This window comes from Plodia interpunctella, chromosome 8 (genome assembly GCF_027563975.2).
Source record: "Plodia interpunctella isolate USDA-ARS_2022_Savannah chromosome 8, ilPloInte3.2, whole genome shotgun sequence".
NCBI lineage: Eukaryota > Metazoa > Arthropoda > Insecta > Lepidoptera > Pyralidae > Plodia > Plodia interpunctella.
This window is the reverse complement of record NC_071301.1, coordinates 4132787-4160120: the sequence shown is the minus strand read 5'-3', so window position 1 is coordinate 4160120 and position 27334 is coordinate 4132787. Positions and strand designations below refer to the sequence as shown.

At 34.1% G+C, this 27334-nt stretch overlaps 1 protein-coding gene across 7 annotated transcripts in view; it reads left to right on the top strand.

The window, feature by feature from the left end:
• The window catches only part of kn (knot), a 52630-nt gene that overhangs the window by 10588 nt on the left and 14708 nt on the right, over nt 1-27334 (top strand). For all 7 annotated transcript variants that reach the window (XM_053748973.2, XM_053748972.1, XM_053748971.2 and 4 more), the window contains exons 5-7: nt 121-176; nt 6025-6098; nt 8339-8407. In XM_053748973.2, the coding sequence (XP_053604948.1) occupies nt 121-176; nt 6025-6098; nt 8339-8407 (199 nt within the window). The remainder of the gene's footprint in view (nt 1-120; nt 177-6024; nt 6099-8338; nt 8408-27334) is intronic.

Below are 27334 nucleotides of genomic sequence, written 5' to 3'. Positions count from 1 at the left end.
ACAAAACTTAAAGTATTATTTAACCTACTGAAGCATTTCTATAATACTTATTATAGAAATGCTTCAGTAGGTTAAAATAGTCTGTAGTGCAGATAGTTGATTTTGGTTTATTTTTTACAGGTTTGAGGCAAGAACAAGATATTTTCGTTCGACTAATAGATTCCGTAACAAAACAGGTGAGTTCCTTTTTATTTTTGTCGCAAATTTCCACCAGCAAATGGTAGTTTCTTAAAATATCTAATGACAGATGAAATCGTGTATCCGCAATAAAAAAAACAACCACTAATGATCATTAATATAAATTGGTTACCGGTTTCAATCGAGCGATACACTCCCCCCACAGCCCCGCAATCCGCAGCGATGGTATTGGTCCGCGTGCCGGTCACGTGGCCGTCACGTGACCACCACGTGGCCGATTGTCATCGGGGTCCGATTAGGACCTAATCCGCACGCCCTCTCAGGGTCATGTTAGATATAGTCGAAAAGTATGGAAGAAAAGTTTTAAAGTTCCCAAAAGGTAGCATATTTTACGTTTTAATTCAAACACAAAACTTGTTTTACTGCTTGCTAATAATGTATCTGATAACCTATATGCAAAATATCACAACAGATAGCACTGAAAATTGTGTTGGATAGGACTAACTGGCAAATAAATTCAAGCAGATTTATCTGGCAGTTAGCTTATCTGTGAGAGTACAATATGATGTTTCGTCAGAAATTGGTGAAACAGGCTCCAAATATTGGGGTATCTAACTTTTAGAACCGATGAAGTTTCGTCGTAACAATAAAATGGAATATTTTTACTAACAATAAATACTAAGAATCTTCAAAAATCAAGATAATATTCATTCATAATCACAATTTTATTTAACCAGTTCATAATTTACAAATATTCTAATAACAAAAAAATACAACCAAAAATTTGAATGTGTGCAACCCTAAGTTTCTACCCCAGTATCCGCGTTATCTGTTATCTCTGGTTGCAATTTTATTCCACGTTAGTTTCACACTAACTGAAGGGTTAAGTTGGGGGTGTCGAATTGTAGTGTCATGTGATTATCTATAATTATGAATTTGGGTATGAAATCTGAGAACCAACATGTCGCTCAAGATTTTACAATAGCTGTCTCCCGTGTGATATTTGTAACAAAAAGCATTTGGTCTCATAATAGGAATGAGATTTATTTATATTATTAATTTGACATTTGTTATATGTAATAATAATAAATAGTAAATAAAAATTCAGTTATCAATTTAAAACGCAATGTCTTGAATTTTCTGAACGATTTTTCCCACCTGATTGGAAAATGGACTAAACTCGGACAGTAACCAGGTTATTTAGATTTGAGATTAATTGGATCTGACACCAAACCGAATGGGTCAAATGGTAACACACGTTGAACTCCAACGCTTAGGAACTGACATCCAGTATGTACGATATTTAGAAAACCCTCATTGAAATATGAATGACACAGCTGAATAAAGGGCTCTCTATTTTTTTTCTCGTCATCTTCGCCTTTCTATGCGGCCAGCCTATGTCAAAATTTTGGCTCAACGTTCCTTCGTCAATAGTCATCAGAGAATACTAATCACCATTGTCTGCGAAAGCCGGGAGAAATAGTAAAAATCATTCTATTGTGTTAGTATAAAACCATACCTATGTTTTTAAATCTTAATAAGCACATAATTTATCACAGCATGGGCCTACCTCGTAGAAACGAAAGCAATTCCTGCACTAAGTTAGCGTTTGGCCAAAGTTAATTACGTTGGCCGTATAAATCTTTCGTAATTGGCCTCCTGTTTCACAACACTAAGAGCATGGGACGTGTTGAAATTATATATGCGAGTGCGACGCGAGTTTCATCACGTTTCGGTAAATTATGTGGAAGGAAAACGTTTATGTGTTGGGTACATGATTAAACTGTTATTTGTATTTCCAAATATACGAAAAAGTACAAAATAAAACCGGCCACGAAGGGTTCAGTGCCAGTGTCTATAAAACGGCAAAAAAATCACGTTGGTTGTTTGGGAGCTCTCTTAAATATTTATTTCTATTTTATAGTATTTGTTCTTACAGTGACAATAGCAATACTCTTAAAAAACTTCAACTGTTTAAGTGTCACAGTTCATGAGATACAGCCTGGTGACAGATGGACACACATACGGACTAAGGTTTATAAAGAAAAACATGATGCCTACAAAACATGTCTTTCAAAAATTTGGTACAAGCTACAAAAAAGTCATAACTTATTACAAAACAAAACTAAAAAGATAATTAACCTACCAACCTACCTATGTTATTCAGTGACGTTAAAAATATATGGTATCAGAAATGGTATATTAATAAAAGTATCATCAAATACAAAGAAAATGACACGCAAAACAGTCATTGAGTAAAATTGGCGACGGAAAGATGGCATTTGGATAATAAGAGCGGTCGCTTTAATTGTATTAAAACGTTAGGCAGAGGGCACACGGCAATCAGCTAATGTCCGGTGCATGCGAACCGGACACGCAACTCTTGAGTGTACGTACGTCTTTACCTATTTTGATATATGCAGGGCTGTTTATGGGCTAGATCTAGGAAAATAGGTTAGGTTACGATTAAATTTTATTTTGTAACTTGGACATCGTTTGGTCCCTTTATTACACTTTGATCCACCGGCTATTATCGACTGGTGGAACAAAGGATAATTTTATGTTCGCCTTCTGTAAATTATGAGGTTTTTATGAGATAAGAAATTTTAAAATCGAATTAGACCGAAACTATAATTAGAAGTTAGGCTTTTTCAGTAATAATAAATGGCAAATCAATAATTTCACGACTATTACACTAAGTTACCCGCCCAAAACTGACTAACCTTACAATAACCGGATTATTTGTGTTCCCGTACTAAATCAGCATCGTATCAATATCTAAAACATCAATCTACCGTCCCTCTGTTTGTCTATAGTCTTAAGATAGCAGGCAGCGCTCACCGAATGAGATTCATACAAATCCCATACAGGCTGCCGTTCTATGAATGGACGGACGTGTGTGACGCACGTGCGGTACTGATTATGTTTACTTGGTGTTCAAACAACATATTAATTTAGTTCTTTTTGTTAGCAAAATGACTTTGAAGCCATGTTATGTTATCGTATCAGGGTGATCTTGTAAATCGTGAGTTATCGCTTCTTTTGATGGTTACATGTCTGTTTAATTTAAAATGCAAACGTTGAAACTTAAAGAAAGTAAGTGTATTCATTTAATCGTCAGGCATTTTAATGTCCCCACTAATAGGACACTGGCCATCCATATGTATTGAAGCACGAAGGAGCTCGAAAAATGATTGTAACTATTTTAAACAAATATATTTTAGTATTTGATCTTATACCTACTGATATTTTTTGATGTAGTAAAGATTTTTACAGATGTCACAGTAAACTTCTTCCTGTAAAGTTAGCTATAAAAATGACATAACAAGTGTGTTATGAAACTATTTTATTTCCAAAGAGTAGTGACAATAACACAATATCTATGCGCAGCGCTGGCACGGCGCACTGTCGCGTTACATAAATCACACTTCTTGGCTCCTTAGCGTCGTTTTATTTTTACTATTTGAATAACACTTTATTTTATTCCTCTATTTATTATATTTTCTACTAGAGTACCAATGTGTTGTGTACTTGAAAATAGTAAATGTGTGTTTTGCGTGATAACTTTTTTATATGAAAACGACTGTGTTATCCTGTCGTAGCATAATCATCGAAATTAGGGTAGGTAGTAGTATTTCCGGGATGAAAAAGAAAATTCACAGTTTGATTAAAATAAAAAAGAAGTTAAATATTATGTTATATTTTTCTTGCATGTTCTTAAAAATTATGAAATATAAGCAAGGGCTTTATGTATGACGTAAAATATTTTTTGTCACTATAAAATATCGCTTGAGACTGAGAATAAAATAACATAATAAAAATTACAAATGTGTGTAGTAAATATAGTGCTTCAATCACAGACCTGACGAGGTATTGGTCCTCACAAATTTGAGTTGACTCGCTAGGAAGAAGAGGAAGAATAATATTTTCTTTAGTAAATAAAATTTCTTAGTGCACATGCAATCCTCTGCAGTCTGGTTCCGTTGTCGCTCATGTAAATCACGCCGGCTGCACATCGTCTCGCGAAACTTTTTGCATTTGTTCTATAAATTTAGTGCAAAGATAAAATAAATTTCATTTGAGCGATCACGTTTTATATTATGTCGCGGTGTAGTTGTGAATATTGTCTGATATTTTTCGAAATCATTTGCGATGTTTTGAGAATCTGGTAGGCTACTTATGTGATAGCTCTACTTAGGATGGAACTCAAATATTGAAATTATAGATCCAAAGATTTTTTCTCATAATTCGTTGTTAATATTTAAATAAGGTCTTCTTTTCAAAAACAAAACTAACACAAAAGTGAGTGACTCGTATGTTCAATACCAATAAAACTTATCTACTGAAATGTCTTAAACGTAAAATAAAATCATTGAAATGGAAAAACATTGTGTGCAAACTAAATAAAACACGTTATAAATTTATTGTTCACATTATCTTTAAAAACCAAATAGCCTAAACACTAATTGCCCCTGCAATGCAAGTTTTTTTTAATCCCCCCCAAATTCCCCAGAGATTGAATCCCAGGCGACGCGGTCCCCCACCGGGAACCGCCACTACTCCTGTGGGACGCCAGGGAGCGATCTCTAAGTGCTCAGTGTCCAGTTCACCACTTTTGCTTTGAAACTTTTATTTGCTAAAGGAGTGAATTGCTTTCAAGGCAACTTTTAGTTTGACCTGTTGCGGAAACTTTTTTATTGAGTGCGTTTGACCTCAATCTAGCCTGATGGAAAGCCAAGATGAGGTCTAGGGTGTTACACGCTAGTTCAAATATGCCTTTTCACTCTTGCTTTGAAAATCACTTGATTGTAGGATTTGGGAAATATCGACGCAGGATGAGAATTCCAAACTCTTCAACAGTTCGAAGTAGAAAAGCCAAATCGAGGGGTACCATGAGGTGGAATGTCAACCATAAAACTTTTGTCAAATAATTAAATATCATACTTTACAACACAATCAAAGCTAGTCAATTTTGCCAAATAAGTAAATACGAATTTATTAATAATACGACTGGTTCTTTTAAGTTGTAATATAAATAATTTTTTTCAGTAAAAATAACCTACGTTTACTCATGTGGTCATGTCTCATTAGGATTACATCTGCACCTGATACCTCCATCCCCAACTTGTAACCAACCCTAAGCTATTTTTGGTAGCTTAAATACTTCCATATGACCCTTGAATATAACAAAAACACCCTATGAGAGAAATCCTCGGAATCCTTGAACAAAACATGATAAGGCCCGCCATTTCATATTCAATTAAATATTTTGTTGGGGATAAAGAATCGTATAGGGGATGCAGCTAATGCCTGGCTGTAAGTACTGGATATGTTATTAAAGATTTAGGGTAAAAATGATTATTTAAACTGTGGTAATATGCCTGCGTGCACATGAGACTTATATTATTAATATTTTTTTGATGATTATATTATTGAATTTAAGTGATTATTTTAAAACTCTACCAAAAATAGTACAGTTTACATTTATAAAAAAAATATTAATTAAGTCTACTCAAAATAATCGTTTTGTATATATTTCTAACGTTACTCTACACATATATAATTATTTAATCGTTCTTTTTTCTTATTATCAAATATTTTTTTAAAGCTCAACAGCCTTCGTCTTAAAAAATATTTTTGTTGAAGTTGACGGCAAAACTATGCAAATGCATTTCGGTATAGATAATGAAGGACGATTATGCAAGAAGGGTGCATATTTTAGCAAAAAGTAATAATATTATGAAGAAGGCCCATTTTATCTTATCTATGCGTCAATTTTTAATTACTTATCTAATTTCGGCTTATATCACAATAAACCTTGAATATTTTTTTTGTCTAATTAATATTTTTATTTGTTACAAAATTGAATTATTTCATTTGTTTCAGCCCATCGTGTATGAAGGTCAAGATAAGAATCCAGAAATGTGCAGAGTTCTTCTTACACATGAAGTTATGTGCAGGTATTGTTCAGTTTTGAAATTATCACAAACATTCGACTAATATATATTAATCGTATTTTAAAAACTAATACTTATTATAAATGTGAAATTTTAAATTAAAAGAACAGTGGTGGTTAAGACGACCACCTGTGATCGAAAAGTCCCAACTGTGAATGGTCAGTTTCATATTCGTGCTAAATAAGTTTTTATGTCAATCTGACTTTTTTAAATATATTATTTGTTTAGCTATACATACATAAAAATGAAATAATTCAACGATTTCTATGTCCGTTTGTCAATCTCACCGATGTCCCCTTGTGATGTAACAGTAATCTTTTTTCAAATTTATGATTTCTTTTTGTTATTTTTATCATACTCCACTACAATTTTAAAGTAAATGTATTGTCGTATGTCTCCTACATAAAGCCAACAAATACGATCCTTCAGAGAACTGTCTGCTCGTCCATTTATCATAAACACTGACTACCGGACATTCTGCTAGTCATGTTTCCTCAAACCTAATCATCGATGCCATTGTTGTTATTTGTTTTGTCACATTTTTTTAAAATGCTTCGTATGTCATTTTCTCGAAGATGCTTGCACTCTGTATACGTGGGTTTTTACTTTATATTTTCTTATGTAGGTAAGTTTTGTATATTAATTTGAAGATTTATATAGCATATAAATAGCGCGACTAGTTTCAATAAAAATTATAAGTACTTACTAATTTTCGGGGTATCGATCTCGTAAGAATTCTGGGATAAAAGTTTTCTATATGCCATTCAAGGTGTATCTTAACAAATTTCATCGTTTTCTATGCGTATTTACAACCAGAAATCTGAATTGCGTAAACAAACCTACATCCACATAAACACAGTTCGAGCCGTAACATCTTAATTACTGACTTTCCCCAACAAAGAAGTGAATGTCCTTATTAATTTAAACATTTGTTTGGGGTGGTTTTTCCGGTCGTAACGCGAGCGTACCGTCTCGCCACTTTACCTATGTACGGGTGTGTATCAATGCTGCATCGCGTTTGTGTGAGCAATTAAAATTTTATTCCACTTTAGACGCAGTGGTGTTGTTTCGTTCAGCGCGGTATGTCCATCCCGCTCGCACGTCTTCAAGGGAGGAGTCTCTAGGGAGTCTGTCCTTTCAATGTCTTTGCCCTTTGCGTCAAGAAGCCCCGGTAGGGCGCGTACAGTGTACACTGTTTGCTTTGGGTGGATGCGGTTTATTTTTTTCACGTTGCAATAGAGTCCGGCAATTTGACATTTTGTTCGTTTAGATGGGGTTCGTATCTTCAAACCCAAAAGGTTTGAAGTTTTACGAGTATTTCATTCCTATGTATGTAGTATGTTTTATTATACTACCATTTGTTTCATGTCACATCATTATTGTTTTGTTATATTTGTTTAAACAAACATACAAAACGTAATTATTTATCATTGTTTGTTATACCAAATTTTAATCTCCATATTATATTACCAGTGTTAAACTTTAGCCTAACCGGTGGGGATAGCACAAGTTTTTGCGAGAACCTAACCGTATCGACAATGTCAAAATATAAATGGAATATGAATAATAGAACGTACGATAGAGGCGCTGTGCATTTTTCATATAATCCATTATCTATATATACACTCATAAGACTCCTGCATTACTGACTGACAGACAACGCACAGCCGAAACTAATGGAAAGGTGAAATTTGGTATGTAGGTTCCTAGGACCGTGTAGGAGAGCACTAAGAAGGAATTTCCTGAAATTCCCACGGGAAACGGATTTTTACTCACATAACGAAGTTGTGGGCAAAAGCTAGTTCCATATAATACGTATTCACAAAAACTCATGCTAGTCCCTGTATCTATTTCCGCAAGCCCCTCTAAGAATTTATTGATTACACATTGCCGTTATGTTCATTGTATATTTTAGTATTATTCTATTTATTTTAATTTAAACGCTGCACACAGAGTTTACAGTTGCCCAACACAACATGATGGGAGCCAATTACTAGACATAAACAATACAATGAATTAAACTATATAACCTATTATAAAAATTATGTTGCCAATATGGCTAATTGTAATTGTAAGATAATGCAACTGTATTTTAATCTTAATTATGTGTTCCTCAGGGTGACTTGCACCGTCAAATTTGACGTTGATTTTAACTGGCCGCGCCGCCGCGCACGTTAAAGTTAACAGTTAACTCACACTGAATTTTACAATATAAACTTAATAATTTTATGAATTGTCCACAGTCGGTGTTGTGATAAGAAAAGCTGTGGAAACCGTAACGAAACTCCATCTGACCCGGTCATCATAGATAGGTAAGTTTACATTTACATTTATTGTTCTTCTCACGTTTTTCTAGAACGTGAAAATGTAAAATCGAAATCAAAATATATTTTTTTAACGCCTCGGATCGATTATTGTTTCCGTCATGCAGTAACTATGTGACCTGTGCGGTTACAAATGTCATGACAAATCAGACGTAATATACATTTTTCTTTATAGTATAATATTGTTTTAATATTGCATTATTAAACATTGTATAATGTACTATGCATTACAGATTTTTTAAAAGTAAAAGTTGAAATTACATTTCTGTATTTTGTAAATCCAGAATAGAAATAACAAAACGCTAAAAGTGGGAAGTGTCAAAAGTGTTAACAAAAATTTTGTATTCACGATTCGCGATTCATCAAGCAATGGATTCTCAAAAGTTAGCCGTGCAAATGCATTTTCAGGATACAAAACTTTGGAGTCTGCGTTTTGTTTTCGCTGTGGCGTCTATTGAAATGGAGTTTTGCAATTCTGTTTTGTTCAATTTGATTTGTTTCATAAGTTCAGATTTTGAGCTGTTTTTATGTACACTGATTGAGGTTTAAATCAAATACCGTTATTACATAGAGTGTAGTGTGGCGGTGGTGGGAACCAGATTTAGAATGAAAAAGCCTTGGCAGCTGATAGGCAACAACAGCATTCTCAAGGGAAATTGACGTCTGACAGAGGATCGAACATAAATTCACAGCTAAATCTTCAAATTTTTTTACGCAATCACATGATCCAAGATTTAAAATAAATAACCCCCATAACATAAATATGACAATTCAAAAATCAATTAGAATTTGATCACCTCTCGATTAAAAAAAAAAAACAAAGCCAACCGAAAAATTGCCCCAAGAGTGATCTCCAGCTGAGCCATTCATTTATATTCGATATCGAATAATTCGGATGGGAGGAGTATGAGCTAATCAGGCTGACAAATATCGAAACTTCAATACGCCACTATTGATACGAGGGAGGTAGCCTCTCATGCTTTTATTTCCATCCTTTTTCGGGAATTCAATAGATAGGCGTCTCCCGTTTGCCGTCGTTCGATATTTGGAATTTAGGGTTGGCGAAGTAATAAATGTGAAAAAATTAATAAAATTTTGATCGCTATAATATTTAAAAAAAAAAGAATTTTAATTCCACTAGTGAAATATTATTTATATTTAATTTTAGAAATAAAAATATATTGGCTCAGTTCATTTCGAACAGATGGTAATCGTGATCTCGCAGTAAAATATGTTTATTTTTCATTTCTTGGTTGAACAATACTTACTTAGTTGTTGGTTCACTGTACGTCGGTTATTTAAGCTAATTGATATAACCTTAGATTAAGCACATAGTTATATTAGATACATAGTCCACAGTCACGCAAACGTTGAGTAATCTTGTGTATTACTCTGTATTCACAACAGTTGTGTAATTCAGTGAAAACTTTTTAACGTTTTAGTGATAGAAATAAATAAATAAATAAATAAATAAACTTTGCACTTTGAGGAACAAAACAAAAGCTGAATTTTAAATAAGCCTGCCAACCCTATAGGTATATTTTCGGTTTTGTAATTCGCTCAATTCAAATTTCTACCTTGGAAACAAAAAAAATCATCACCCTTTGTAAGCTCTCTTTTTTGACGCATCAAGTAAATGGTGATTTTTTTAACATTTGCGTTTGATGTATACGTTCATTATTAGACGCTGATATGGAAAATTGGTTATGAGAGATGAATATTCATTGAATGTTTGATTCGTTATTCTTCTGAAGTCAAAAGTGTGATGAATTAGGCAATGAAAAATTTTTGTTACTACTTTCGATTTTGAGACGTTTAGAATTTTTTTATTAATCATTAAACGTAATAACATTTCATTTGATAGACTATTATGACTCGCATACAAAAATTATTAACCCTTCAAAAAATACGCCAGCGAACGTTGAAATGGGTGAAAAAAAAAAAAAAAAAAGCAAATTGCAAACACGAGTGTAATGAATTCGGAGCTCGCTTTCGCACGCAATTGCACAATTTCAATTATCGCATTAGTTCGCGACTGTACCAACAACAGCACATCAACCATTATGAATTTAGGTTTCAACTTCGCCTCTATTACCGTTGCATAGTGATGTATATAGGGTAATTTTCAGGCGACTGTAAGTACAGGGCGCGGCGAGCTGATGGATTGTTACTTGTGACTTTTCTATGTAATGATACTTAGTATTTTTTGTAAAATATATTAGCTCCCTGGAATATGATTCATTTCTCACACATAAAAGACTGTAGTATTTTGTATGTGTGGCCAGGTGTTAAAGATCTGTTTCATATCGAGTGATATTGAGAGATTATAAGCGATGTTTTAACCACACTACAAATAATTTCAATTAACAATTATACATGATATCTGAACCAACAAGACCAACCCCTAGATCGCTTGACAGTGAATGAAATAAAAGTAAAAATGGAAAATTTGAAACGCGCAATATCTAAAGTTTCCAAAATGAACCTAACGTGTGTTGATGTACTAGCATGAAACAATGTTACAGCCATCGAAAGCGTTCGAGTATCAATAACACGACGAATAATTGACGTACCGGTAAAAGCAGGCAACAATCCAGAACCCTTCGAATCAGCAGCAATTTGTTAAGTGGATTTTTGCCCGAGACACGCTCGCGGCTCGTTGCGCTTCTGTACACAATTTCATTATCTCTGCCCGCCTGCCCGCGGCCGACTACTATTAACTTATGCGATGCTGTGTTCAGCTATGGAAATTTGAATTTATTGCTCATTTTTTTAACGCGTTCTTTTTTTGAAAATTTACTTTTTAACAGACGGCGATCGGTCGATTTTTTTGCATTATCTTGTCTTATTAGCAATTCATCTTAAATTGCTCACTAAATAATATTTTTCATCAAAAGTAATTCATTTTATGAAATCTTACGAAATGAAATTCGATTTGAATTACATATCTACATTTTTTTTTAATTAATGTACATTTCAAATAATGTAACTGAAGGAAATTTTAAGTACTTAAGACTACATAAGAAATTTGTTTAAAAACAACTACATAAGAATAAAAGTATTTACAACATAAAGTACTAAAACTTAAAATTAAAAATTAAAACTAAATAATAAATACTGCAGACATTGATAAATACAATTCAACACCGATTAATTTTAACCAAATGGTTACTAAAAAGAGACAATCAAATATAAGAGGACCCTAACAATTTAAACAGGGTACACGCACGTTTTACTGATGGACTTTGGAAATCAATTCGTAGCCACGCAATCGGCCGCCATTCAATCACTTAAGAATTTTATGAAGCGGAATGATTAAGATGTTTTGTACCCGATTTTGAACTGATGCACTGGGAGGGTTAACTTGCACTAAGCTCGATTGTTGTGTTAAACATATTGTGACTGGAATAGCTATTAAAGGATTATGTAAGTTTAAAGCTGCTGTTTTATTAGGGAGAAATTAATTGAGTGGGAAATAAACCAATGCTATTTCAAGGAGGGAAAAGCAAGGTTTGTTTACTAAATTCTTATTCTAAATTACATAGACATTTGAAGATTAAACAATAAATATTATCTATGTGGTATTTTCATGGATACTAGTTGCAGTTGCTTACCCGTGTACTGGTAATGGCATGTCAATGACAAAGTCATAGAACGTTGCACATTCTACTGGTATTCCAGCTATTTTACTTGTATGATAGTCGCCTTTAGACGTTCGTGATAACATGTCGTTGACGTCAATAAGTGATGTATATCATCCTAAATTGAATAAAGAATTTGGAATTTGAATTTGACATGCTGTAAATAGCGACAATGAATCCAAATTACACTGGGTGTAATGTTACACCCAGTGTAATTTGGATTCAAACTGTCTCTAGCGTTTAGTTTCTAATGCCTAGAGGTATTATAGAAATGCAATACAGTTCATTCTAAATACTCAAAATTTCATTCTAAATTTAAACCCAATTATTTATAATGACAATGACGCAAAAAAGCCCAAATTTAGTCGACATATGGGCAACATCTATATTACAATGGGATCTTTACACCCTATTTCGGGTGCGACAAAATCGATTCCCGATTCGATATGACCCTCTTGTGCTCACTATTTGATGGAGACATTCTGGATACACGAAATTGTAAATATTATATGAATTTAGATAAACGAGTAAAGGCTCTAGATAGCTCTTTTTTTGTCGCATAATATTTTTTTCTCTAATGTCAGTTAATTTTTTTTATTTCTTGATATATATACACAGCATTAAATGATTGTTGTTGCTAGTAAGGGAATTTTTAATGTCCTAAAATACAGCGAATAACAATTCAATTTACTATTATTTAATTTAATTATCTTATGTGTAATACCATTGGATTCGCGAGACGATTCGCGACAATTCAGAATCAACCAATTGAACCGAGCAATTCTAATTCGGAATTAAGCTTCTAAGCCTGATGTTCCTCGGCTGCAGTTCTCCGGTTATTTCCGGTAATTTTCGGTTTTCGTTCGGTGCGGGGAATCTCGGCTATTATATTATCTCATTAGACACGCCGCCGCGCGCCGCTCTTTTCTCGCCGTATAAATTCCATTTGCAGTCACTGATACTCTGTACTTTTTATTATATAGCAATTTTTAAATATTTTTATCTTCAATTTTAATTGCCTTTACATATTTAATGCTGCTCAGGTATGAGCCAGGATGTTCACTGATGACTCTTATAATGATGCTTCTTAAGATAAGTTTTATTTAAAAGAAAGTAAATATTTGTTAAAGTCAAATTACGAAAAATCTTCATTTCCATTTTTATTTCCAAACTAATAACTAGAATGTAGAAAGCAAGCGTTAACACTGAACTGTAAATTTATGTTACAAATAGTTTGGTACTGCAAATTTGTTGGAGCACGACCTCCCAACGCCCCGGTGCGAAAGCGCCGCCAACTTCCAACTTCATAAGTCTTTATTAATAGCTTTGCAATTTCTTCCTAAAATAAGACAATTTAAATTTCATGCTATAGCTATAAATCCGAGGTAGCCAATTTAAAACAAATTTTTGCATTCGAGCGTATACTTTTAACACAGTAAATCTAAATAAACACAATACAAATCACGCAAATCTGTACAAAAAGCGAGGCGCAACAAAAGAATTCGGCACACTTACAGGGTAATGTAAACCAAAAAAGAAAACTGGTCCCAAAAGCGTACCCTGGGGGACGCCTCGCTCGCGCCGCCCGCCCCGATACAGACTCGACGACTGGTGATTAGGCTTCTTATCCAACAGATAGCGACAGAAAGTGTGCAAGACTTAACAACTAGGACCATTTTCTTATTCCCTCCAACGAAGCATTTTCTTACCGACCGACTTATCTAACGCCAGCCTCAGTTCGCTTAAAATTCCCATGAATATTAGCGGCTAAGTTTACCCGCTTATGAATTTTATTCCATCTATTTGCATGATAATTTTGTTGCATTGAATCTATTTTTATAGTTTTTATAGTGTTTGGCTAACGTTTTCTACAGTTTTCTGGTTTATCATTTAAAGTTTCTGACACTACTGCATAAATAATGTAATTACGAATATAACGGTCATTTTTACAACTAAGTATATTTTTTCTTTTAAATTGGCAATATGAAATTCTATACGGTTAATATAAATATATCAATGTTGGTAATGAGACGTCTCATTTCTGATTTATATCGAGTCAGTGAGGCTGAGCCCCCTGATTTTTCTACTCGATAAGACCGGGTGACGATCGTAAATTGAAATATGATAAAGTCGCAGTAATAAGCTCTGATAATCGTATCGACCCTCGGATGGCGATATTCCGGTAAGCAGCATCAAAGCTTGTTATACTGAAAGACATTTTTGAATAAAAATTTATCCGTCATTCTATTTCTTGTAATAAGATTTGCACTTGACTATACTTTTTATTACAAACAGAGGAACACGTATCTATATTCTATTGTGCATTTATAATTAAGCCAATTTTGTTATGATCAAAATAAGTGTAGTTAGCTTTCATAATTCGTCCTTATAAACGATTAGATTTTAATATAGTAATGAAAAACTATCTATAAAATACCGTTTTTCTCATTTTCGGCTTTAAAGTATCGATTTCAATTCTACATTTATAAAGCCAAATGCGTCTAAAAGATCATTAATAATCACTTCGTCTTCCCTTAAAATTCAGGTTCCTTTTATCGGCATGTCCGACTCTTCTATCTCAATTCCGAGCTCATTCTCGATTCCGATACGTGATTCGTCGGTTCGGAAATTATTCGGTGAAAATTCAGCACCTCGTTAGATTGTGCGATTCGGCCGGGCGAAGCGAGCAACCGCTTGATAAATTGTCTGGAATAATAATGATGAATTGCAACTAGCCGATCCTGAAGCTAATCTATGGAGCTATTTTACTGCTGCGATTTTATATGGTTATGTTTAACAATTATATTGTGTGTGTTAGAAGTAGAGTTTGTGTGTTTATTCTTACTTTTGTATTGGTTAGATATTATAAATTAAGATTTTAAAGCAGTATTCACATCAATTGGATAGTTTCATCCGATTGTAAGTAGCTACGGTAAACCCATTCCAGGTGGGTAATAAAAATAAAACATCTATTAAAATAAAAATATTATTTCTGAATTGAACCTGAAATTCAATTTGACGTTTGATAATATTAGGTAGCGCTCAAAATGACTTCAAATTAGCGACAAATCTATTAAGAAAAGGACGTCTCGGGGCCATTTAATTAGTGACTGGGTTTTATCATCCCCCCTCTTCCCGGTTCCCGTCCGTACTCCGGGAATTTCAACTGTAATACTGCCATATTGGCGAGGCTTAAATAATATTGGGAGGGCCTAATAATAGAATCCCTTTCGTAATTTCTCTTTTATTAAAATCCTTGCTGCGGTATTTTTGTAAATTTTATTACAGTTCATTAGGAAAGGTCGTATAAAGCAATACAATTATGTGAGAATATTTATTGTAAGACATAGTTAATGCATGTGTGACATCTCTTTTGAAGACAAGCAGTAGTCGGCCGTAAAACAAACAAACGTTAATTGCTGCTTTTATGGTGGCATTGCGTGTTCCGCGGTGGAGTAGGAACTAATTGTTTGTCCGACGTCTGCTATGTCCGGACACGGTATGATCCTGTAAAAGTTTATTTTATTTATTTGACAAGATTTAATTTATTTTACAAGATTTTACAAGATATTTTTGATTATTTTTTTAAAGAAATTTCGTAAATGGTTATGAAACATGGTATGATATGTTGCATCCTGATGTTATGTTATTCAACATTTTATTAAAAAGGTATGGTTATAGTTCTTTGGTATCCAAAGACAGCCCAAGCACTCTGATGACCATAAAGAAAAGTTGAAATTATTTAACAATGATACAATATCACATACTATCTTAAAAGATTCTAACATATTGAATAACAATAACAAATAATACACATTACTTATTTCAAATAAAAAATGATTCATACTCCGAAAATGTGAATAAAAAATAAGAGCGTCGATTAAATTCAATTTAGGCGAGTGGCTCATTCAATTAGTTATCTAGATTTGAGGTAATCATGCTTTTATTTGATTGATGTTCTCCAATCCTCAATTTTACGTCTAATTGCTGTGTATGAACCAAATTGTGGCTCCATTTGATCCATTAAGCTGATGACAATGTGTCATTATGATTTAGTGATTTTAGAGTAAATGTGCATTGAATTTGCTTATGATGAGAATATTTCATTTAACTTATCACATTGAGCGATTAAGTCAAATTAACTTTATTTGAAGTTAATTTTGTATCTTATTTCTCTGCCATTTCATGTATATTATTTACTTAAGTTATTATTTTTTATACAGTTACTTAATTATTACGTCTCTTTAATTTAAATCCCATAAACGTAAGCCACTTAAAATATTAGTTTGTAATATTTTATAGTACAAAATAAAAATACATGCCTGCAATGCTTTATGAAGAGGAATAAGTCTTTACATTCTCCCAAACAATTGTAATATATTTTTTTATATTCATTCAATCTTTGACTACCTTCATTTTCTATTAGAGTATGTGATATTTACAGTCCGAGAGCATCATGCAAACAAAAGCGAAGTAAACCAGTTTAGTGCAGTTTCCAAAGCAGGCAATCACTGAGCCACATTGTTGCATCGTCAAAGAGCAAAGGAAGCTGGCCTTAATAATTAATTGGTGCTTAAACGCTGACGTCTTGAGCCCCTGTGGGGGGAAGCAGCTCTTGCATATGAAGCGTTGGCAGCGGTTTCTGACTTGAGAATTCCAGTTTATATTGTCAGATGATGCAAATTTTAGATGGGATTTACAAATTAATGAAGTTTTATTGTCTCTAGAACTTTCTTCTATATTATATCTATATATATTTCTAACGAACCGCGCCGGCTTCGCTTGGTAAAACTATAATAAAAAAGTAGTCTGTGTCAAATTTCATCAAAATCAGCCCAATAGTTTTTGAGTTAATTCATTACGAACAAAAATACACTTTTCTCTTTTTATTATCAGTATAGCATTAGTATGTACCTATAGCTTACTATTTCTAATCTTGTTAGTAGTCCCTATGTAGTTTATTGAGACACGCGTATAATAAAACCTGGAATAAGACATATGTTTTTTTTATTCCGAAATTCCCACGGTAGCAAATTCTATATGTATGTTGAGATACGTTATTATTGTTGAATTAGTTAAAACCGTTTTATACTACATCAGTTAAAACTGACTACACCATCCATACAAGAATGGAAAGCTTTTAAGGTGTATATCGGCAAATACGGGGAGGGGGTCGCTTTTGATCGACGCTGCAGTAGTCACTTGTAAATCCAATTTTCGCTTTATATTGCTAGTTTCACATTTCGTAGGGTGCATTTTATATGGTCCTATTTCTATATATTTTTGGGATCATATTGAAAGGTTATCTTACGTTTATTTAAATGCTCGATATATTTTTTAGCAAGATTCCTTGCTTCCTGTGAAGGAAAACATCGCCAGGAAACCTGCACATTAGTTTAAGTTCACTATTGTGTATGCGACTACTTGACATTAGTCAAAAATCAAATCAAAAAATATTTATTTGCCTTAAATAGGGTACAATTACGGTACTTGCGGTAAAAGTCATGTCAGATGTTTTAAGGCGTCTTGAAAAAAATGTCACACACTAAAGGGAATGACTACTGCAAACGTTATACCGGCTCCACACTGTCGTCGAACAGTTTGCGAAACTTTGGCGAATTTGGTATACATTGCCGGTTTTTCATTGCGGTAGATAAATGGAATCATACTAACTACGCAATTGTTACACATTCACATCGGCATGTGTCCGAGTTCGGCGACGGTGTGGAGCTGGCATAAAAGAAACTAACGACTGTTTCCGAGACAAAGAGACCGGACAAAATATATGTGAATAAGTATTATATATTTTTGTTAAACAGAAACACTTTTGATTTCACACAAGCAAGATATTAAGGTAAGATTGTACCTACACATTAGAGTTACCATTAAATTATTTATTTCTTGTATGTAGAGTATGTAGTGTATATTATGTATTTAGAGGATCAGTAGCAAAAAAATGTAGTATTCAATCCCAGTCCCCAGGCCTATTCAGTACACTCACTACGTAAAATGTATCTGGGAAAAGAAATTCGGTTATGCCTCGAGAGGGGTAGCTTAAATTACATTGAGCCACCCATTAACGCCTTGTCAGATCGGATTTCGATTTATACATCCGATAAATGGGATTTATTGCATTCGAGAGTTGCAGTGCTGGAATAGATTATTTTTAAACTTTTACAACAAAATAAGCGGGTGTATGTATTTTTTTAATTCCTGATATTATCACCTTGAAATCCGCCAAAGGCTTTGTGTCTATCATGATATCTCCTCCTCCTTCGTACACTATTTTATCGAAAATCTAGAAGCATCAAGCATCAAACTTTCGAAATATTTTTTCTATTAAAATCTAAGAATAAACACTAAAATTTCTAGTACGCACGGTTATACTAAGTAAATTCCAAAATTACTCGAAAAGTGCTAAATAGATTTACGTATCCTACTAATATTATAAATGCGAATGTTTGTGACGATGTATCTGTGTATGTCTCTCTCACGCAAAATTTATTGGACGGATTGTTATGAAATTTGGTACACGGGTAGATTATATATAGAATAATATGTAGGATACTTTTTATCCCGAAATTCCCACGGTAGCAAAGCCCTGGGGCACAACTAGTAGTAAACATAGTCCTGAAATCATCAGTCGAAAAGTCAGCAAAAAGTCACCATTTCCCTTCGTTTTCGTTTGTCTAACAATTTTTCCGTTGTCACGGGGAGTTAATGAAAGAATTAGCTTTCATTACAGCTGATACGACTCCGTAAAGGGATTCCCGAATGAAGACGAAGTACCTTGTAACCTTTTCGATGGGGGATCAATGGAGGGCGTCTCGCTTATCTCCGATTACTTTTTTTAGCTTTCCATACTATATGTGCTACCTTATGTAAGTAGGTATTTCAGATTTATTAAAAAAAAACAAATAAAATCTAAACATGATGTTTTCTATCCCCATACAATCTTGATAGAAATTTAAATCTAAGTAAGAAATCAATTAATGAGGATTTTTGTATGTTGAATTTTTTCATAAATGTATCTTATCCTTGATTCAAAAATAAAAGCTTTTTAGTACAGGTAAAGCGGTAGTGACTTCTCTTCGTCTCGTCCCAACCAAAATACACCACTTTAAATCAGTGCAGAATTCATTTTCTTTTTAATTCTTGTTCCAAATTCAAATAAGATTTCTTTTTTTATTACTCCACATAAAAGGGTAGACCGAGATTCGTGGTGCTGGCTCCAAACGCTAATTCCTCGTTCCGAGATACTGATTGGACGATATATTTAACAATGCTACCGACACGCTTTGCGAAAAAATACATCTTACGTCTTCTTTTTTCTAGCGCAGGGATTTTCTTATTTTCTATTTGTGTTTGTGCTTAAAGGTCAAAAGGCGCAAGGTTTCGTGCACGCGCTAATGATACTAATGTCAATTAAAACAAGGTTGGATTTAGAATGCAGGGTATTGGTGTATAGTATTTGGCTTGTGTAGTATATTACGGGACACCCAACCGATGGAGGGTCTTAACGCGAGGTCGTTTGCTGCGCTGCCAGCCTTCTAAGATTAATGACATTACGCCGAGACGGTTTGTAAGAGACAAACGTGAAAAAACTGTAATTAAGTAGATTTGGAATATTTGAAATTTAAAAAAATATACAAAGTTTTGACAAACATTCTAGAATTGTACGTTTGGTAGTTAATTTGTGTTACTTAGGTTTATTGAAAATTGAATAACGATACTGCACGTTGACCTATTTATTGCAAAGACGACCTACGTGGCGTAGTGGTCACCACGCTCGCCCGCTGTCTGGAGGTCTGGTTCGATTCCCAGCGCGGGCAAATATTTATACCTGTGATCACAAAGATTTGTCTGCTGTTTGTTCTGCCTGTTTCTGTAATTGTGTCCATCGGACCCGCGATACAAGCTTAGTGCTTAGTGTGACCCGTTGAGTGTTGACAATTAATTTATTTATAAAGATCCAATTACCGTTGCATAAAGATGCAAGGTAAGTTGACATGTGGTCGACTATACATTTCAGAAAATCTCCATACAGATAACGATTATTTTCTCAAAAAAAAATAAATGGGCGATCTAGACTAACAACGTCAACCGGACACCATAAAATATTTAACACTCATATCTCTTCGAGCTCGAATATTATCGACTAGCCTATAAAACGGAAAAGTCTGTTCGACAAAGATGCTAATATACTATTCGCTCGAGAGAGAAAGAGACGCAAGAATATTGTACGATCTTTGAAAATTGGTCGGAAACGTTTGCTTTCTTTTCCATCGTTTTTATCGTGGTCGTTATATTTTGATAGCACGGTTTGGAGAAGCCGCGCAATCGTTCGATATAACGTTCATGTTTTGCTTTCTTGTATATGTTGTGGTGTATACCTTACTGTTTATAATGAAGGTATAATAATTACGATATAAAGATAATAATTACGATAAAAAAAATAGACAATACTCAACGGCACACAGCTTGAATCGTGGTGGAATACAGAAACAAGGACAACACAGCCAGAACCGCAGACAAATAGCTGTGATCACACGTAAATTTACTTGCCGGCGCAGGATTCGATCCCAGGACCTCTAGAGAGCGGACGGGCATACTGACCTACGTGACGGAGGTCGATGACAGGAAACTCTAAACATAGTACCTTGTCACCTCAATAAGGGCAATTATCTAATAAAAGGAGTTTACTTCGTTTCTCTGAGCAAAATTCTGCCCTTTCTAGCGTTTCTACAGAACAGTCTTATGAGCGTACTAGTTGAGTACTAGCGACTTTTAGAAAGGAAAATAGTTGCAGTGTAAGAATTGAAAAATATCAAATAAATTACGTTAATAATTTTTATTTTTTTATTTTATATATCAAACTTATATTATTAGAGATGGTTGGCGGAGACGGAAGGAGCCCTTTGCCCAGCAGTGGGTCACGGAGGGCTGCAGATGATGATAATGATGATGATGTCAAACTTACATCTATCAGGATTCTTCTAATAAGATAAATGCAATAAGCTGTCTTCCACCAAACCACTGATGAACATAAAATCAATGATGTCAGTTATATTGTAAATCTATGGTGTCAATAAGGTAATTTGTTACTTGACATGGCAAAGAATGAATAAAGTCACATTTACTTTAAAGACATTGTCTCCATAATTCTAGTCTCCTAATTACGTATCATACTTCCTACTAATCCTACTAATATTATGAAAGCGAAAGTTTATGAGTATGTTTGTGTGTACGTATATTTGTTACTCTTGGACGCAAAATCTACTGAACGGATTATTATGAAATTTGGTAAACGGGTAGAACATTGCCTGGAATAACACATAGGGTATTTTTACCCCGAAATTACCCCCACGGGAGCGAAGCCCTGGGGCGCAGCTAGTTCTACTATAAATTGTTTTCCATTCCTATATCCTTTGAATATTGTTGTAACATCTCGTTTATCATACTCTTTCTGGGACGTAAATATGCTTACCTTAAAAGTTTCAAGTGATAAATACTGTGTAGGGCTCGCGAATATGAAACACTTAGTACAGTTGGCAACAAAATAGAACTGAAACAACTAGATTTTTCTTTTATTTTCACCAACATAGTAAAATAACAACAGGAGCTATTTATTATAGAATTATTATAATATCTTCTTATTTTTTACATGTTGAATGTTTAACTGATTTAAAAAATACTTTGAGAATTTTCCTATTTATTATTAGATATTGTTGTTATAATTTTATTTCAATTTTATAAGCAACTTTGGTGATTGTAAAAAAATAATTGTTTTACCCGTCTTTAACTACTTAGGACTATGGACATACCGCAGATCGTCAACCGTCATCTAAAATTTTTTTAAATATTTCCTGTTAAGTAACATATACTCGCATTTATTTCAATACGCAAAAGTTTAGGATATACTATGACCTTTATTTATTTGGATTTTTAAAGAAATAAATATAATAAATGATTCAACGTCTTGTGTCGGTGACTGTACAAGCGTCACATAACTCCGCGGACCCTCGCGTAGATGATACAGTAAGGGATGGTACTACATATTTTTGCAAAGTGGCGTCAATTTTTTTTTGTGTTTTTAATTCAACAAGTTACAGTAGCAGTTCGTTAATTTCTGAACTTTTACTTTAGTAAACGTGGATTAATTACCTAAACTTCATTAAAATAATGAACAAACTAGTTAATTAGCTATTCTAAAGTTATTAGAAGTCCAAAATTTGATTTGTAAATTAAGTTTCATTATATCAAAGACATTCATTCCCAGCTTACCTTGGTACCTACACATTCGTTCATAGATGCTTCTTGAAACAAAACACCATCGAACTAATTATTTACATAAATAATTTATAGATAAATACTAGCGATACATAACTTACATGTAATGTAGCGTAATAATTAAGGGCACAATGATCCAAAATGGCGTATGAAAATACGCGGCCGCGAATTTCCAAATAATAAATTATACTCCTTGTCCGCTTACCTCGGGTTAACCGGCTTTTATAAACTACCCGCGTAATTTATAACTATTACCGGCCGAAAACGATCACGTGATATCAGTTTATCGCTTATTCCCAGTGTAAATATGAGGGAGTGTGTAATATTTTATGCTGTGACGTAAACATAAGTCTGGCATGCAACGGTACCAATTTTAGTTTTGGGGTACGAAAAAGGAAACTCGCAAGTTTTGTAGGTATCATAGATAGGTACCTACTCTAAGACCACATCGTAAAAGGAAAAAAAAATAGCTCTGTAAAAATAAAAAGAGAATCAGTTCGAGGTTTGGCTTTATATCGATACTGATGAAGCGTACTATACTTATAACTGGATCTTTTATTGCACGTTAAAATATTTATAAGAGCAGAAAGTGTCTCTAAACGAATTTGATTGTGTGATTGAATGTTGAGATGAATCGTCACACTTGTGTTCGGTCAAAGTTCAATTGTAACTGAACCGCACTCTACTTTTATTGAAAACGGCACCACAAACGTGCAAAGCAAACTATCAACAAAAACAAGTTACCAAAACAGACCATCTTACAGGCACTTAATGTAATCGCGCTCAATATCCTTTGTTCACTTCAGACTCATTAAAAAGGCGATGCAATTTAATGACTTGATAGTGTGCGTTAACCCTCGCAACGTTTGCAAATAGTGTTCTTTGTGTTGCTTGAAATTGATCAGTATTTCGTGTGGGATACGTTTGAGGTTTGTTTGTCGGGATCGGTGGAGTATTGGTATGTAGGGGTCGAAGATTAGTGGCACACGCCTACCCGCCGGAGCGCTGAGCGGGTGATAGCGCCCAAGAGTGTAGTTACAATTAGAGCGAAGCCCACAATGAAGTGATGTGCTCGTAATACCACCGCGTCTTTGTATGGTGATTGTGAAGGTCTTGGTGATTGTGCTAAATTAATTTCTATATGCTGGGTTTTGAATGTACGCTAAGGTTTTGTACAAAACAGTTAAAAAATAGATTTTAATTGATGTCTAAGGTACATATAAGCTACCTAAACACATGGATGCATAAGCCTTCTATTTTTAAATGACATTTTTTAGTTATAAGTAGGCATCTTTTAATTCCAGATGGATAATGCATTTTGGCTAGTATATCTGTACTGGTATTAGTAGTATCCTAAGACTTTATTTGATTTTTATAGTAAGAAAAGTGTTTCGGTTATTTGTTAAGTGATAAGGGACACAGGAAAATTATGAAGCCAACCACGGAACGCTTTGGAGAATTAATCTACGTCAAAGTTGAGTGGTGCAACTCACGCTTAGTATTTACGTCCGCTAGTCTTTTTCTTAGTAGATTTCCACAATCACATTTGACCTATTTCTCTATGAGAAACGAAATACACTGTATTTCACAAAAAAATCTTACATTTTGTAAAATAAATCTTCTGAAATATAATCAGGTATTCTTCATAACGTTATATAACTTATTAAATACTTACCAGCTTATATTTTTGAATGAAATTGGTGGGGGGAGTTGGCGGAGGGGGGTAAAGGCTTACAGCAATTGCCCGCAGTCAGCGGCGGCAGTAGGTATATTGTCAATTGGAAACTACTCCGCGCACAGGCGCTTTTAGATTTGAAAGAGTATCTAATGTAGTATAGGCAAACATAAAAGATAAATTAAAATATTTTACTTTAATAAGTAAAAAAATAATAAAGTGTATTTATAAGGCGATTTATTGATAACACAATTAACAATTATGAATTCATTCTTCATAAAAAGCTATAAAAATAACTTTCGACCAAAATAATATAAAACAGTGTTAACTTATAAATTAAAAATCCTCCACTTGTAATGCCTGATTATTTGCTTTAATGCAACCTATACCTAACCTATGCTTGGCATAAAGCATGTTAATCTATTAAATCAACATATTATGAAAAAATATTTTATCTGAATACGCAGTGTTTACTACACGGAGGGCTATGAAAAGGCGAGGTTTTATCGCGTTGCCATGGCAACGGCGGGATGCTGCGTCGCGAACCCTCCTCAGTCGACACATAGGAAAAACTACTGTGCTTTACGATATATTTACTGCCATTCGATATACGATACGTTCGGTGAAAGTGTCCTCGCTCTTAGTGTAAATATCTGAATGTTGTTTTGTAAAAAAATGTATTTGTATAAAGATGGTAATTTTTATATGACTTTCGGTAACTTATTCTCGTAGATTACTCCAATTATAAAACAAAAAGTCCTATAAAATTACTGAAATATAATATGTTTTCATCCTATATTTCATCCCATCGGCTACGCCAGCGCCGTCGTCGTAGACATCGTTCTTGTAGCTTCGTAGCGCTGCTACGATAATACGTAGGCTTAAAACTTGCCTGCTTATGATCTTAGCTGTTCCAAGATTGTTTCTTTTTATGAATCACCACTAACAATTGGAGCCTTCATACGAGAAAAATTTAAATGACGAATGGAATTTAGGAAGGTTAACCTGTTCAAATAGACAGTATAACAACGTCATAGAAACTGTAGTTGTAAAAGACTATAGAGCGCAAAAAAGATCAAAAATCTTTATTTACATTTTATAGTTATAGTTCCATAGAATATAGTTCTAATCTAATAGTTGTTAGCTTTGAAGTGTATTAGAAAAAAATTAAATGACATATGTATGCATAGCTATCTACTGGTCGGTCGCAATAGAAATGCGAACGAGTTTCTTCCAACACTGAGCCAATTTGGTCGAACACCGCACGGACGCCGATGTATATTTTCAGCAAAACGTGAACGAATGTTTCACCTGGTTCTAGTCTAGTTTTTTTTGCATATAAATAGAAAAAATACAGGGAGGAAGATTCTATTCTACAAAGGTAATTTCTAGCATCCATATTTTTTTCTGTCTAGTAAAAATAATTGTTTTAGTACTATCGTATACATGTAAATATAAAATCATAGATTTTCGTGTCAGTATTTCCAGCTTTAACCGTTTCGGTCTCAATATAAGAACCTATTACAAAACCTAAGAAATACCATATTTTTGACGTATTCAGCTTTATGAAAATGTCATGATCAAAATACATTCAAAATTGCTTACTATGCAAATCTTAAAAAATAAAAAAAACATAGATTAAAATATTCAGTTTTTCCTACCTAACATTGTGTAGTCATAAAAAATGCATTCTGCCTGATCACAATAGAAATCGCTCAATTGTTTGGGTCTATTTACACCAGTCGAGACGGGCAGTTAACCCTTGAATTCGGTACACACTGAAATATTAACACTGCCTATGGCTCGCGGAAAAAAGTCGAAAACTGGGCGTTATGGGCCCGACGCTCGATCGCAAAGATTAAGTATTAGTGGTCATCATGATACGTAGAGGGGACGCCAGTAGTTTATCTTGATAACATTTGGTCCGCCATTTAATTGCATAAAAAAAATTACACATTGGATTACAACAATTATTGTACAAAAAAAAAGAAAGCAATGGAAATATTTAATTGACAAATCAAATAATCCTAAAAAAGACCTATATGACGCCACAGATAGTGCTGTTTCGGTGGCGTTGTAATAAGTCCTCATACATTTTGTTGAATCGATACACTAAGAAGAAGAAACAATATGCTATATAACCAAGTAAAAATTATTCGTGTAGGTAGTAGGCACTGTAATGTTCGATCTATTCAAAATCAATTATTTTTGCTCGCTTTCATTGCATTAAATTTTATTATTTCATAATGTCGTTTGTTTACCTTCTTCCTTTTGACTTCCGTAAAATTAAATAGGCACTTTCTATTTAATTTTACGGAAGTCAAAACAGAAAAAATACCAAAAAGAATGCTGACCATACTGCCCCACTTAATCTTTGCCGTCCGCGTGGCGTGTCGGTATTGAGTGGTGGCAGGGGGCGGTATCCGCGGGGGACCGGGGCCCAGGGGACCGCCTCCCGAGGGACCGCGGGGCGCGGGACGAAAGGTTAAAAGGGAAAAGTTATAAGACCGCTTGTTGTCAGATCCCGCGTTCTTCATTGCACGTTCGATATACGAATGTGGATTGCTTTTTTTTCTTGTAGTTTAGTGATTTTATGATATTTGCAATGGTGATAAGTTTTGATGTCGTTGCATGCTACTTAGGCCAAAGTTAAGTTTAAGTTGCTTTTACACTATTAGATGCTGATTTAGAAAGAATATAATATTAGGGTTTATTTATTTTAAATATACTACTTTAAGTTTAATAATTATTTTATTAATACAAATGGCCAAGTTTTATGTCAAAATAAAAAAAGTTTTATAAAAAAAAAATTGAGTGTACGTCGTTGATCGCGATCAATTTCAAAATACGAAGGTATCAAATCAAAAACTTTTTTAGAGAGCCCAAGTAAATGAACATAATACGCGACTGTTGAGGGTGGAGGGGGGGGGGGGACGCTCAAGTGTTCCTGAAAGGAGCACAAAATATCTCAAACACAGAATTGCGTTCACAACTAAAAAATGTGTAGAAAATGTATTAGTGCCACACCTCATGTATACACTGGCCGAACCTATATCGGATAACTAGTGATGCTCTCTCTCTCTCTTTCTTTAGAGCGTTTTTCCAGTTGACTCCCAAGCTGGCAAGCTCAGACTTCTGCACAGTCCTCGGCATCCCCAGTTGTCACTCATGTTTGCCTTGACGACATCAAACCAGCACTTCTTGGGTTTGCCCCTTGGAAAGAAAGTCGGGGCCAAGAAGTCATACTGATTTCAAAGTATTGTTATGAATTTAAGGTTAATTCGTCTCATATGATTGTTAAACGTCTGT